This window comes from Athene noctua, chromosome 2 (assembly GCF_965140245.1).
Source record: "Athene noctua chromosome 2, bAthNoc1.hap1.1, whole genome shotgun sequence".
Classification (NCBI taxonomy): Eukaryota; Metazoa; Chordata; class Aves; order Strigiformes; family Strigidae; genus Athene; species Athene noctua.
In genome coordinates, this window is record NC_134038.1 from 136,535,429 (window position 1) to 136,551,024 (window position 15,596).

The 15,596-nt window shown below is 36.7% G+C and overlaps 1 protein-coding gene across 17 annotated transcripts in view; it reads left to right on the forward strand.

The window, feature by feature from the left end:
* HDAC9 (histone deacetylase 9) overlaps positions 1-15,596 on the forward strand; it is a 489,493-nt gene that overhangs the window by 345,780 nt on the left and 128,117 nt on the right. For all 17 annotated transcript variants that reach the window (XR_012633220.1, XM_074900381.1, XM_074900380.1 and 14 more), the window contains 2 exons: positions 3,000-3,133; positions 10,776-10,896. Coding sequence is in view for 16 of the 17 variants with exons in the window: in XM_074900381.1 (XP_074756482.1) it covers positions 3,000-3,133; positions 10,776-10,896 (255 nt within the window). In the remaining variant the exon portion in view is untranslated. The remainder of the gene's footprint in view (positions 1-2,999; positions 3,134-10,775; positions 10,897-15,596) is intronic.

Below are 15,596 nucleotides of genomic sequence, written 5' to 3' on the forward strand. Positions count from 1 at the left end.
ACCAGGAAGACCTTGTTTTTTTGACTTAATGCAAATTCAGTTTTTTTGGTCCTGTGTCCTCTATCATTATATGGTTCAGTGGTGTCACCATTCCAGTCTGTCACCAGGGCCACATTCTGACCTCAGTAATATTGGTGTAAATCCAGAATAAAGCCACCAGCCTCAGTGGAGCTGCTCAGATTTACACAAGGAATCTGAGAGCAGAATCTGGCTGTAGGCATTTGTTCTGGAGAGACAGAATAACCATCTTTTATTAATATTTCACAGCAGTCTGCAATTGAAAACAGTTGTCTCCCTCTTTTTTTTTTTTTTTTTTTTTTTTTTTGTGGGGGTGGGGAGATTATTGGCTGAATCCTGTTAGGGAAATCCTACAGGCTATTTTTAGCAGTAAGATCTACTGCTGCATTGTGATATTGTACCAAGCACATGTGCTGTATGACCAGCAGCCACACATCTGAATTACTTGCACATCCTAAACCAATTTAGGTGCTTGAATAAATGAAAGCGTATACTTCAGTCTTTTCTTAAATCAGTTAATCCTGCTTAGAAATAATTTTTGCACTCAGTGCTGTGAATATTGTAGCATTTAAAATTTTGAGGCAGATACTTCTGCCATGCAATACTGACCTGATCCAATTAAACTGATTTTTGATTCAGACAAAATAATTCACATACAATAAAATTATGGTTTTAGTTATATCCTATTTTAGAAATAATACTAATGGACTAAGAAAAGGATGTTTATATCTATGGCAAACAGAGGAGGTATCCTAAACACCCAGCTTCAGCATTTCACTTCAAAATCACTCTTTAGTTGCAACCCTGATACAGGACATCAAAAAGTGTCATTATTACATACCGTCTTGATTCTGTATAGTAACAACATAGTATTATATATATATATATATATATATATATATAGTTTCTATTAACTGCAGTTTGGACTGTGCAAACCTAAACCTTTAGGTAGCATTGACCTGATAATTACAATAAAACCTTCATTGAAAGAGTGGCATACTTTCAAATTTCAGCCTATTTTATTAACATTTAACAAGTGTTTCCATTCAGATCCATTGGATATCCAACTGCTTACTCTACCTAAGAGCTTCTGAAAGTCCTGATGTACATACATTTAGCATCTAAACACCTTCTCTGTTAAACAAGGGGATGAGAGGAAGAGTTTTCTTATCTAATGATATGACCACTGGCAAACTGTACAATCTGGATGTGTAACAGACTAGAAATTAAAACTTTGGGTGCCAGGAAAAAGAAAGCAAGGTATGTGAGCACACACATATTTGTGCACATACTTGCTATTTCAAATATCTTATAAAACATGACAATAGAGCAGCAAAGCTTATAGACAGTACAGAGCAAAATAATGCAGAGAAAGGAAATCATTAACTGCTTTGACAGTGCCAGCAGAGATTTTAAACTGCATTAGTTTATTAGCTCCAGATTTTCACTGGTTCTTTTTTTTTCTTCTTCTTCTTTAAAAGAAAACAAACCAAGAAAGTAAATAAAAGAATTTATTGCTAATGAACTATTTTGTTCGTTAGATAATCGTTTAGCATAAGCTTAGTCATGCTGCACATAGGTATTATGTTTGTGTTCTCTTTATGCTAAACATAATTGGTAGATTATCAGTTTGGCTTAAATAGCAAAATCCCAAAGGATCAGTTCTAAAGTGCATGAGCTAGGAAATATGGCAGCATAAATATTTCTAGAACAGCATAATTTCTGGCTGACTTCTAACTGAATTATCTCAACCTTAACTTTGCATGGCCCACAATGTATACAGACTCTTATTCAGTAGAGTTTTTAAACACTTTCTTAAATTCAATATCCATTCAAGAATTTACTAAATAAGGGTGGTATTGAACATGTTGTTGAATCTGGACTTTAATTTTGTATTTTCTTCACTGGCTGTCTTTTCAGTAGCAGGCTAGCACAATTTTCCCAGAACTGTGTTGGCATCCCCAGTAGTGGTGGCACATAAAGAAAGAGATTTTGAATGCCAAGTTTTGCAGCTTGAAGAAACTGTTAATTTGAGTCCCTTTCAACTCTAAAGGGAAGAAAAATCAAAATGTTTCCCAAATGAAAATGGTTCACAGGGGTAAGGAAAATATTTTTTGTTCCAGGCATTTCTGTAGAAATACAAACAACAAGTAAATAAATAAAATAGTTTTTCGGGGTTTCAGACTTGGTTTGAAAGCCTTGAAAATTGAGTTTAGCTTGGGTCTCCTTGCTAACATTTCTCTTCTTCTCCCAATACACAGTTACAGAGAAATGTGATATTGATAGCTGTTCCATATAAAGTTGTTCTGTCCTTGAATAAATGAGCGTAGAAAATTTAAAAGGAACCTTGCATTGCAGTCTAACAACAGGATTTGGTCCTAATTGAGTAGTGGGTGGAACTTTTCTTTTTAATGAAAGAGGACTCTGGCTGCCACTGCTGCAACCAGCTGAAACTTTCATCTGATACACTTTGAGTTCTGGAATTAATATAGTATTAGTTAAGCAGTACAAATACAGAGTGGCACTGCCATTTCAAACTTTATTTTAAAATGTTATTCTGGATTATCTTCTTTACACTGCTATAAATATATAACCTTTTCTTGTTATATACAAGTTAACAGCCTTCACTGATCTTACACACTAGAGAAAGAGAAAACAAGGGACTCGGTAATAAGACTGAATTATTTCTACCCATAAAAGCTTTAACAAGACACCACCCAATTTAATTTGTTCTTTACAGTTAAATGTATTTATTAGTATAATTTCTTGAGATTTCATTTTTGCCTTATCAATATTACAAGATGTACCTTGTAAGTCAAAATTCAGAGTCTCCTAGAGGAAAGGAGTTTTAAGCTTCAGAATCTTCATCTTGCTCTAGCTGTCAAATAAAATCTAGTTGTGCTATAGTATGCATGACATGAAATGTATAACTTGCATTTGTTTCACTAACTGCTTCTTATTGTGTTGTCTTTGTGCTGAAGGTGTTGTGTATGACAGTCTGATGCTGAAGCACCAGTGTATGTGTGGCAACTACGCTAATCACCCTGAACATGCTGGAAGGATCCAAAGCATCTGGTCAAGGCTGCAAGAAACTGGGTTGCTAAACAAGTGCGAGGTAATGGAAAATAAAGACCAGATACTTGACCTGTTAAAGAAAATGACAATTTGTTACATCCTAAATCTGTCTTACTTCTGCAATAAGAAAGTAATTTGTATTAGGAATTATTTAGACTTAACTGACAATATTAAAATAATGCATTTTAGGAAAGCACACTTCCCAATCAGAAGACAAAGAATCTACACAATCAATTCATCCACATTCATCAGAAAATAAAATCCAGACATGACTGTGTTCCTCACCTTGATATAGGAAGATAGACAAGCCGTAGTCAAATGGCAAGTGCAGTCCTTTTAGTAGCACAGTTCTTAACTTTTTCAAGCAGCTAAGGATTTCACATCTGTAGTAGCACAGAACACCACTTTTTTTTAAATGTAGTGTGTATCACTCCATAAGTACATTGCATCTTGTTTTATTTCAGACTTTAAAGTCTGTTTTCATAGCATTTTCATTTGCATGGTGTATAATAGGTACTATGTCAAATCCTGAAACATTCAAGCGCAATCTTTTAGTGATCTCCCTCACAAAATTGCATATTAAAACATCATGCTTAAATCAGATATGGGTTCTGAGGTTCATATATGACTTGGGTTACTGAAAAACAGCCTTTTTCTACCATTCACTGCTTCCCATGAGTTGTGCAGCACTGTCAAAAGCTGTGGCAATTGAGGGGGCTTACTGTGTTGCAGCACAAGTTAACAAAGTTCAGCACAAATTTGCTTATGCTTTTCAGGATCCCAAAATTGACAGGGCTCTTATGCTCTGTTTTCTTTAATTACTTTTCTTTATATACTTAGGTTTTTACAAACCCAAGGGAACTGGTACAATAGGTCCCTTTGATTAGCTGTTAGTGATTGTCCATGAATATTTTCTGCAGGTAGTCTAGTGTACTGTGATTGAGACATTGTAAGCACTGCAAATGGGTATGTTGTATACACTCATCTAACTAGATGCTCTAACAGGCTAATTTTTTTTTTTAAGCTTAGATAATTTTTTTTACTTTCAAAAATACTTTCTTTCAGCAAAGTCCTTAAGGCCACAGATCACGAGTTGTTTCACCAGTGGGATACATATTTAAGGAATAAGTTAAACAAGTAAAGTGCTTTATTAAAATAAGGCCTAGTTACCTTCTTGACTCAGTATCTGTATTAAAAAGGAAAAAACAAAAAGAAACAAAATAAGTAAAACACAGTGTGCTACTATGTATTCCTTTCTTCAGTAGTAAACCGATATTTCTCAATAGTAAATTCTGTGGATATGCAAAAGGTGTAAATAGGGAAAGTGGTATAGGTTAGTCTGAGGTACACACAGTCCAATAGTTTCCTGGAAGATTTGAAGTTTCCTTTTACAACTCTGCAATTTCAAAAACTGAAATATAGCCTATTAGGTCTTGCAAAATCCAGTGAGTGGGCAGAGGAAATAAGTCACTTCATGTTGAATGGCATTGAGTTAATTCTGGCTCCCATTGCGTGCTTTGAAATGAGGCTGTAATGTGAAACAAGCTGTCAAAATGTAAACTCTGATGATAAAACTTTGAGGAACCTCAGCATGAAGCTGGTGTGTAGATTTGGTGTTTATCTTGATCCTCTTATGTAGGATTATATTTGATGATGCAATCTGTCCTTTGCTTCACTGAATTCTCTAGCACTTGCTTGACATCAAACACATCCTTAAATCTGCTCACTTTTCCAAATAAGATTGGCTGTGGTGATCCACTTAATTGGTACTCTGATTCTTTAGAAAATTTATTCAGCTGAATATATGACTCGTGTCACTAAAGAAGTGGTTATTGCATTATTCAAGAAATAATAGGCCGCCATTAAGCTGCATTCTGGAATATACCACACTGAAGATACAGAGTCAAAGCATCATGGGCAACTGCACTGTCTCTTTTACTAACTTCTGAATGCTCCCTCGTGGACATCAGTATTTCTTAACGTAATTTCTCAATATAATTTCCCACAGTTTCTGTCAGAAGGAGTGGGGACATCTCTGGTCAGGTTTTGCCATGTGCACTGCCTCATGTACCAAGTCTGAAGGGCGGTTTAGGAACAGCGATCTGCAGCAGCCACTTAGGAAATCCTCTGCAGTAACTGTGAACCTTCTTTTTTTTCCTCCTTTACTAAAACAATAGTCCCACAAGAAGGCTGCAGTCCCACTCTTTGTCTAATGAGCGTGTCAGGATCAAAGCTAGTTCAGTTGGAGGTAGCTCAGATTTTGTTACCTTGCAATGCGTGTATCCTTAGCCACAGGCTTGTGCCAGGGAACACTCCCTATTTTCTTAATCTAACAAGAAGCCCTTATGAAAATGAACAATCTGTATCTCTATGATCTTTGATATCTATAGCAGAGAGCAAAATGTGGTTCCTAAAGCATGTGGTGTGGATTAAGCCCTATCATGCAGCTCAGGTCTATGGCTCTGGAGAGATGACTGGCCAAGTGCACAGAGAACCGTCATTTCTAACTAGGCATGGGATGATGGCAGTCATATATACTGGGGTGACACCATGCCTAATGCAGTTAATAGATTAATCTAGACTTAATCTTTTACTTGTAAATATTGCTCATATTGCCCCCATATAGAGCATTTTAAAAATATAACTTGGTAAAATCATAATGAGGTTTGACTGGGGTACTCAAAGCTGTGTCTTCACTACAAAATAAAATGTACCCGGGACTGTTCTCCATCACTGCTGCCAACTGGCATGGAAAAACCCATGTTCTTACTACCAGGAATGCTTCCTGGCCCATGCCAGTGACCAAACCATGTCTGGGAGTTGTTTGGGAGAGTGCTAGTTGTTGCTCAGCCAAAACGGTGTGAAGGACCACTTTAGCAATTTAATAGTACAGATGATTGTGTTCCTCTGCCTGGGAATGTTTCCTGGCACTGCTTAATTTACTTCTGCAGACACAGCCAAAAGGACTTGCTTCTCTAGACTGAATTTTGTCTTTCTCGCCATAGATATTTGAGCTCTACAGATACTCAAACAAGGGTTTAGAGGATTTTTTTCTAAATTGAGAAACCAGTTATAGCTTTCAGAATTTTTCTTAATCATATAATTCTTCCAAATAGATAGATTACTTCCCCCATTTGCTTTCCCAAGACAAAGGAGAAACACGTTCAGACCATGGCCAGCCCTGGAGAGCCAGATTTGAGAGACCAGTCCCTGACTGAGTCCAGGCCAAGAGAGTGGAGTAATTTCTACCCACAGGGGATTTTTGGATAGTCATAGCTTATATGTATTGGAAAAATACGATTCAGACACAATATTTTTGCATTAGTTTAAAAATTTTGGGTATGTTTACTGAAATGCCTATTCTGTGTTTGTTAAAGGCTGACAGACATAGAACAGAGTTATCAAATGCAGCACCAGAATAGAGAAGCTAAAAGATGCAGATTGTCATCCATTATCTTTTTTTGCATTTTCTTCTGGTTAAAGAGCAATGCATAGCTGCCCTACCTCTGAGACCAAAAAAGAACTGAATTGTATTTTGGTAGTGGTGTCTGCTTTCTACTTGTTCTAGTGAGAGGAAGTATTTACATAACTCCTTTAAGGCCATAATTTATGCACAATGACTGACATTAGGCTACACTGATCAGCACAGTTTTAGAAAAGAGATGTAGACACAGTCCCATTTTGTGCCCCCACCTCTACTTCATGTAGGGCAGCCTGGAATTTGATCTGAAGTTTGGTAGTTTTCTGGAGTAAGGAGATATTTTACACCTCCTGCTGTCTACATCTCATGGACTAAAGGGGAGAGAAGGAAAGAATTTAAAGATCTAAAAACCTTTGAGTCTGCCAGATCACATAGATAGAAATACATGAAAATATTCCATCCTCTGAACCTCAGTTTACCACTGAAGAAGAAATAATACAGGGAAAGTTAGTCTTTAAGAGCAACAATCTTTATAGCGTTTAACATATTCAGGTTAGGCACTGAATCACCAAAACACATAAAGAGAGTAAATGCATCTCTACATGGGTGCATGCATGTCAGAGGTATGCTTGCTTGCTATTCCCACACAATGGAGAGAGAACAAGCAATGTGGGTGTACTGCCTGGAAAAAGATCAGTGCTGTCTGGGTGTATTTTTAAAAACAAGAGCAAATTTAACAACTTTTAGAAATCTCAGATAAGCAGGAAAAACTCTGAAGACCTCGTTTACAAACTAGATAGGCTAAGGGAATTTCAGAGATACTACCTGCATACAAATAACTGCAGTGAAGGCAATGGATACCTTACACTGAGGGGCTGAGTGAGAAATACTCGTTAAGCTATGTCAATAATTCCTGTTAGTTTAGTAGAAAGAAACAGGCAGTGTCACCTTTGTCTTTTTGAATCGCTAACTGTGCAAGAGTTTAGTCTGCTGAAATTCTAACCAAAATCTTCAGGTTAACAGAGGTTATCTGTGTGAAACTTTAAGGCTTTATTTTAAACAGAAGACCAGACTACACAGTCCTCTTTGACCTTAAACTCTGCGAAAGGTGAAAGCATTTTCCCACTGTGGAGAGAATAACTTTCTAGTTCTAGAATGATTTTTTGAAACACTCATGCAATATTTTGCTCTCCTGAGATGTATAAATGTCACTGTTGATGAGGAAAATTAGTATGTCAGAGGAGAAAGCCAACACACAAATTGCCATGCACATCAGAAAAGGATAACTTGCTTTCTAATAAGATTGTAGTAGATGAATGGTCATAGTATTCAAATACCCCTGAATGAAAGAAATACTTTTCATAAGTTCTCTGATGCTATTTCTCCTTTTTCATTGGCTTTATGCCAATTTTCTGCTTTCTGCTACATTTTAGGCTTTTAATACTACCATGGCCAATGAAAATTAAGGAAGACACTTTAAAATAGAGAAGATGTGGATAAAAGTATATGTGTACAGTTACACAAATGTAAATGTTATTTGTCTGATAACACATGCCAGTGACAGCCAGAAACTATTGCTTTGTATAACTGAAGTTACATGGTTCCTGATTCTGGCAACACACTATGACGTGTGCTTTTGTAGAACTGCTAAATCCTGCCATTATTGTGTAAGAAGAACTGTTCTTAGCAATTATTACAGGTAAATTTTAATATGAATTGTTTTTTCCTCTGTGTTGAGCCTTAGATATTTGGGATTTTAGTGTTATTGAAAATGGCTTGACAGGCAAAGATACTGCAAGGGTAGGATGAAAAGAGGAGATGGGAATGCAGAAACAGCACAGACACATGCACTGCTTACCCTTCCTTTTCCTCCTACCATTTACTGTGTTAATATGCTTGCTGATGCTCAAGGTTAAAGCTGGAAAAGCTGTGGAGAAAAAGTAGCTCTGGGCTGTGCCTGTCCTGGCAGCTCAGCTGTTGGCTGCACTCTGAGGACCTCACTGCTGGGAGCAGCCTGGAGTGGGGCATCCTGTTCAGTGCTACATGATTTCTGCACCAAACCTGTTTCTGCACAATCCATTTCTGCCCTAGAGAATCTGTCTGGCAATAGTGGGTAGTAGGTGGCTCGTTGGCAAAACGTTTTGGGGAGGCCACTGCCAGAACACATATCACAGAGCTCCCCATTGTAGGAATAATGGCTAGCTGTGGGTCTTTTTATAGTTAAAGGGAGATGGCTTTTAACAGCACTTTAAAAAGAGCTAGACAATTAACTCTCTTAAACATCTCTTAAAGAGTTTTTGTATAACTTGTAGAAAATATATGACCAGAAAGTGAGTATTTTATTCAAGGTTCTTTGATGTGACCTTCATAAATACCTCTTTTCTTATACATTTGGCTTAGCTGTCCTAAAAGTCTCAGTTTTGCTGTGGAGAATTGGATATATAGATTTTAAAGCAGCTTATTAGAAACATAGACCGTAATGAGAATGGATGAACGAATAAATGTTACCAGTCATCTCACTTGTGAAGAAAAACATTTTATCTGACCCAGAAGAACCATTACAGAGTTTACTGACTCCATGAAGTAACATAGTGTGCTGATTTTGATTGTGCAACTGTGTGTTAAAAGGATGTGAGTGCACTGCTGCAAATTCTCATGTGAGACTGGGAGAGGCTTGAAGAAATTAGAGATGAAAAAGGGTTTATTAAGTCATTTAGTTCCTGGATCACTCCCTAAAATGTTTTTTCCACTGCTGTGTCCAGTCAAGTTTTAAACACTGCAAGAAATAGGGCTTCCACCATATCCCTGAGGGGGAGCTTGTTCCACAGGCATCTAGATCTAACTCTTAGGATATTTTTCCTGATTAGTCAGAAAAAATTGCCACTGCTTAACTCAATATAAATTGTGCATGATTCTTGTGACGCCCTCTAGGCAGCTCCTTTCTTCTATAGTGCAAATTCTCTTTAATATTTATAATATTGCTTCCTTCTGCTGGTGGAGAGGTTGGTGCTTTCTGATGTGCATGAGTAGGTGATGGATATAGTAAAAACTACCAACCTCTAAGAAAACTAGAATTGAGTGGCATTTCTGTAACAGGTTAATCAGTCTATTAAAAATAGGATGGTCTATTTAAATAACTTATGTACCTTTTTATCTGTAGATGTTGACAGTTGGACAGATACACAGTTTAAGTTGTGAGAGGTTTTTCCCAAGTGTTCATAAGGACCAGATCTCCATACAGAGTCCAAGACCTTAAGAATAGACTGTTCTCTCTCCATGTTATCCAATATCAACAGGAAAGATGAGCCTGGGACCAGAACTTTGTTGACAGTGCTGTTTATTATGCCCAAACCTGAACAAAATCTGCTTCATGTTGCTGTATCTGCAAAGGCTGTGCAGCACTAGGACAAGCAGAGAAGTAAATATTTTTTATGACAAGCTGTAACTCCAGATACTTACAGGGAATAGATCTGCTGAATAAGGAAGTGTTAGTTTTCTTCTCTTCCTTCATTCCTATCTTCCTTCCTTCCTAAACTGTTTAAATTTCAATAGATTTATAGAAAGACAACCCAGATTTTTTAACACTGATTTAAGTGGGGAGGCTACAGGCTGGAGAAACAGTTAAAAAGACAAACTCCAACTACAGAAGTGTAATGAATCAAGTGAGTCAGCATGTGTAACAGCAAAAATGATCCTGGGATACAGAACATACATTAAAAAAATAAAAATATACAGTAATATTTTATTAAAGCATTTAACCTTTAATTTTCTTCTTCTCCCTGGCTCTCCTTCACTGTGATCATGTTCTTCCTAGCAGCATAAATCACAAGTACTAGTAGTGATGCAAAAAACATTAATCCTCATTCAGAACACATCTGCAGCTTACAGGTGTGAGTAATTTTTTGGTCTGTAAACTAGAATTTTTCTAGGCAGATTTCTTAATTAAATATTTCACCTTTTGGCTTGTATCTCTTAATAAAATGTAGAAAAGAGGCAGAATCTTTTATTTTTCTTGTATGTGAAATCTTGTATTGTTAACTCTGCTAAGACTTAAGTGAAGCATTTGTGATAAACCACGCACACATTTGTTTTTCATATAGCATTACTTTAATAAACAAATCAGTGTCACATTCCTGCATGACGCAATTTCAACCCATTATTAATCATACTAAATGTTATTTCGGACCTTTACTTTTTTTTTTTTTTTCCCTCCCTAAATATTGTCAGTGGAATATTGTAGGCCTCTGCTGTTTTCTTTCAGCGAATTCGAGGTCGAAAAGCCAGTCTGGAGGAAATACAGCTGGTTCACTCTGAACATCATTCACTGCTGTATGGCACCAGCCCCCTGAACAGACAGAAGCTGGACCCCAGGAAACTCCTAGGTCTGTACAGGCCTCTATTCTACTGAGAACAGCACATTCCAGCACTGTCATTAGTCATAGCTGGTGTCAGTTTAAAATACTTGGCAAGCAGTGTGACAAAAATTCACTTTTTCCAAATGCATTGCTATGTGGAAGGAGAATGTTACAATGGAAGCCAAATATAGATTAGCAAAATGCACAGGCTGGAAAGCAGCAATAGAAGGTTCTCCTCATTTGCTTCAAAAATCATTGAAGTGTTAACCCTTCACTGTAATTTGTTCTCCATCAGAGGTCAATGGCAATTTTGAACATGGTTGGTCTTCTATCTCCTTGTGTTCTTTAATTTGAAAACGAGAGTTTAAGATACACTTGCTTGTCAGAATTGCTTGTTTGCTGTTCTCATTTGCTTTATTTCAATTATTTCAGCCATGCTGAGTGCAGATACCATGCCTAAGTCTTGATAATAAGTGAACTTTATTTTCATGACTTCCCATTATGCAGAATATGATACCTATCTGAATAACAGGGGGAAACAACACATTAAAATATTATATGGATCCATAGATGTATAGAATAACAGAAAACGGTCAGGATTTTCACATCAAATATCCATGCACAGCCAATGATCAGTGTATACTTTTTATAATAGAAAATTAGTGTTAAATTGAGCTCTCCATGAGTGTAGCATGAAGCAGATCTACTTGTCAGACCTGATACAGAGAATGTGAAAAGAAATACAATAGAGTAGTGCATTTTGGAAATAATCTGTGAGTGAAATACTGCCCTTTATGTCCCAGCAGACTGGATGCAACACTCTAATTCTCAGCTATTTTTATAAGACTTAGTCTAAGATGTGGAGCTTTTCCTAAATGTAATGAAACCCAACCCAAACAAAAACAATACTTGCCATCAAAAGAAATTGCTGTCACAGTTCTAGTAATACATAGCAATTATTTTTCTTTGGAAACTAATGGTAAGAGTTTCTTCTGTAAGGCAGACTATTGCTTCAGTGAGTCATAAGAGTAGATTTTAAAAAGTCTTGATCACAGTGTTATCTAAGTTTATATATCTTCTTAGTCAAGGCAACATCAAAACTGAAAAATACTTACAGTATGATAGATTCTCGGGAGATTGAATTTCCAAGATAGGAAGACCCCCTTAAAAAAATAATAAAAATTTTTAAAAAGTGTTTCCAAGAAAAAAACTTTAAATTCCTGCAAAATGAAAATTTGGAAACATTTTGATTTGAGTTCAACATTGTCAAAAGGTTCCATTTTGATAAAGTCAAGTGTTTCATTTAAATTTTGTTGGGTTTGATTAATTTCATTTTAATTTTCACAATATTTAGTACAACATGCATTGATACAAAATATTGCTCCCATTGTGGATCTCAGTGGTTGATCAACAGTGTGTAGTTGCAGCTATGAGGTGAAAAAAGGAATGGACCTACTATCCTCACTGTGTTTCTGTCTATGTATAGAGAATGCAGAAGGCTTTGTTTACCCAATCTCAGAAAACCATTTCTTTGCCTACAGGTCTTTACTTGATGCTCTTTGGCTTTTTTATTTGACACTTACTCCAAAATACTTATTCTCTAAATTTATATCAAGATCACACTTCTAGCATATATTCTGAGTTTACCCTTTGTTAAATGCCCTTTTCTGTCTCTGTTTCTAGGATGCTTTCTTGCCATATCTCACATGGCCTTTTACCAAGACAACAGTCAATGAAACACTCTTCCCACATGCTTTAGCATGTGCCTCTTTTTTTGGCTCAAAGCTCTAATCATTTGGGCTTCCAGACTCTTGTATAAAGGAACTTAAGTTTCTCTTACACTTTTCCAAAATACAGTGTGACTGTTCCACCTTTCATAATTCCCAGTTCAGTGAGGTTGAACCTAACCAATCCCAAAATTAAAATTAACATCTTGGTATATTATAAAAATTCAAAATGATGTGTAGCAAAGGCAAAAAATCTAACGGAAATGTTTCTCATCAAAAATGTCATCAGTAACAACATCATCTCATAAAATATTTTTATTTCAATGAAAATGCATTTTTTTTTCTACAGAAATTGTTCCATCAAATTATGGGTTTGCATCCTAATGAAATGGAGGACCTAACCATTCCTTTCCTTACTACTCTGTCCACCCAAAAAGACAGATACACTGTTTGCTCACTTGTGCTCCAGAAAAGTATTTGTTCCCTCTCCCTGTTCAGAAAAGTACATCTGCTTTGTCTGAAACTTTTTTTTTTTTTTTTTTTTTTTACTAACAAGCAGCTTCTGTACCTTTCAAACAGAAGAGAAACACTTGAAGGAATTAAATATAAGTACAACTAGGATGAGAAATGTGCTACTTGTGAACACATGCTTATTTCAGTGTCCCTGTTTGGGAAAAAAAGTCTGTTCTGGAAGACTGCAAAGCAAAATGGCTGTAAACTACTGAAATCAGTGAGACAGCGCGCTTAGGCACACAGTTACCGTTCACATATTCTTAATGGAATTAAGAATATTCTTAAATGCAGCTCTTGCAAATGATTACTTCAACTTCTGCACTATTGTGTAGTTAGGCTTTTGACTGATTTTATTTCAGTTAGGTGTGTTACGCAACATGTTATGTTGCACTACATTGTCTTGACATGAAGGAAACTAATATGCAGACTGTGTCATATCACGTTATGGTTTCATGTGACAGAATACCACCTTTCAAATCTCTTTGAATAAGGTCAAGGGCAGAACAGTTATCAAACAGATCTTACAAATTTGTTTGCTTTTCCCCCCTCCAACCAGAATAAATTGTTTCTAAAAATCAAGTTTTCAATGATTACAAGTTTGTAAAAAGTGTAAATATACTGTTGACACACCCCTGTCAGTGAGACAGTATTTAGAGTACAACTGAAAGATGCACTCTCAGAGCATCTGTGCAATTGCAATTTCAAGTTAGTGAAAAAATGACCACTTAGCAGAAATGGCTTCATTCTTGAGGGATGATACTGAAAACAATCAGGTTCCTCAAACTGTGCCTTTTCACAAGTGAACACACTTTTTCATTTGTTTATTTTTGTGAAGGAGAATTTTTGCCCATCACTTTTCCTGGTCATCAGACTCTCAGTCCCCAACTGTCAACCTCCTAAGCAGCTTCCTTGACTTCTGTAGGGGCCCCAACCTCAGTCAGTGATGGGGGGCCTCAGCACTTGAATTGACTGACCACTTAAAAGGTAGATGATAGAAGGTAGATCTAGATAATTTTTCTAGCTCTACCAGTAAATTGTTGTACTGACTTGTACTATTAACTGAAAGATTTTTCTCAAATGATTTGCTGGTGACTGCAAACTCTGTCATGAATGCAAAGCCAAAAAATTTATGACTCTACTTAAAATTTTTCTTCTATCTTACTTGAAGTATCCCAGTATCTTTATTATTATTCTGGAGGTATCCTGGGGTGTGGAAGGTTGTTACCGGAAAATGACTGCTATTTACCAAGTTCTGCTGTGAAATCAACTCCAAACCTCATGGCAAATTCTCACTTTCATTCATTTTCAGGGTTTACTTTTTGCTACTGATTTACATTTATGACAAAGAGTGTTGTGAACTCTTTTCTTTTTGTGAGACCATCTAAGTGATGGTCTCACTCTCTCTTAGTAGAAATTTTCCCCACTGTTCTTTTAATGAAATCTCAATGTTTTTCTTGTTCTGCTAAGTCTGTTACCTGCTCTTTTTTATTATCATGCAATAAGAAGTGAGTAACCTGGCAAGTTTCTTGATACACTGAAAAGGCTTCGTTGCTTGTTTCCCCCCATTTTAGTACTAGCTGTTGATTGATTTTAGTGTCCTTCCTCACCATCTGCTTTTCTGTTTTTACTTTGTGTTTGTTGGTTTTAATAGTGTTTACCATGCACAACGTGCCCGGCTGCAGGAAGATAAATGAGAATTCATCTGTTCTCTCTTATGTCCCAACTCTCCAATGGAATTTAAGAAAAAAAGATCTATTCATTCAATATTCTAAAAATGCCTTCTTTTATCTCAAATTACAGCTTATGTTTCCATTCTCCTGGCACTTTAACAGCACTAATTTTCTAGTTATCTGCTCAGGACTTTTTGATCTTCCCCATAGTAAAAAATGAAAAATTGCTGTTCACATTGGTCCCTGGATCTGCTTAGCGAGAGATCTGGAAACTCCTCCCGTATCTCTACTATGGCAGTCTCCTGCAGCCAACATTTCCTTGCATGTCTGGTGCCATTAGGACTCACAGTATGAGGATACTCTGCATAGCTGCTGCACCTGCATTTCCCCTGGTAGCTCCACAGGAGGTTTTGTTTGCCTTTTCTCACACACTGTGCAAACTGATCAAAGGCCTCTATTCGGTTAAAAATGCATCTTGGATTTTACTCGAAGTGTAAAGCATTTTCTTCATCTCAGACCTTGCAGTCTGGTCTCTCGTACTTCAAAGATGATGGCTTATAATTGTCTTTATGCATTTCATTGGCACCTGCTAAACATGAGTAACTGCAGCATTCGCCCCTTCCATAACAATGGGTAGCTCCTCTAGGTAACTTGAGTGATTCACTATCTAACATTTCCTCCAGATGGCAAAGTTACAAAGCCAGTTCTGTGATACGGCAGGGGAAAAGCTTATGTTCTCTTCCACAGCTGCCTTAGGATCAGATTACATACCGGGATAGGAACTGCATCAAATCCTGAGATCCTTACACAGTTTTCA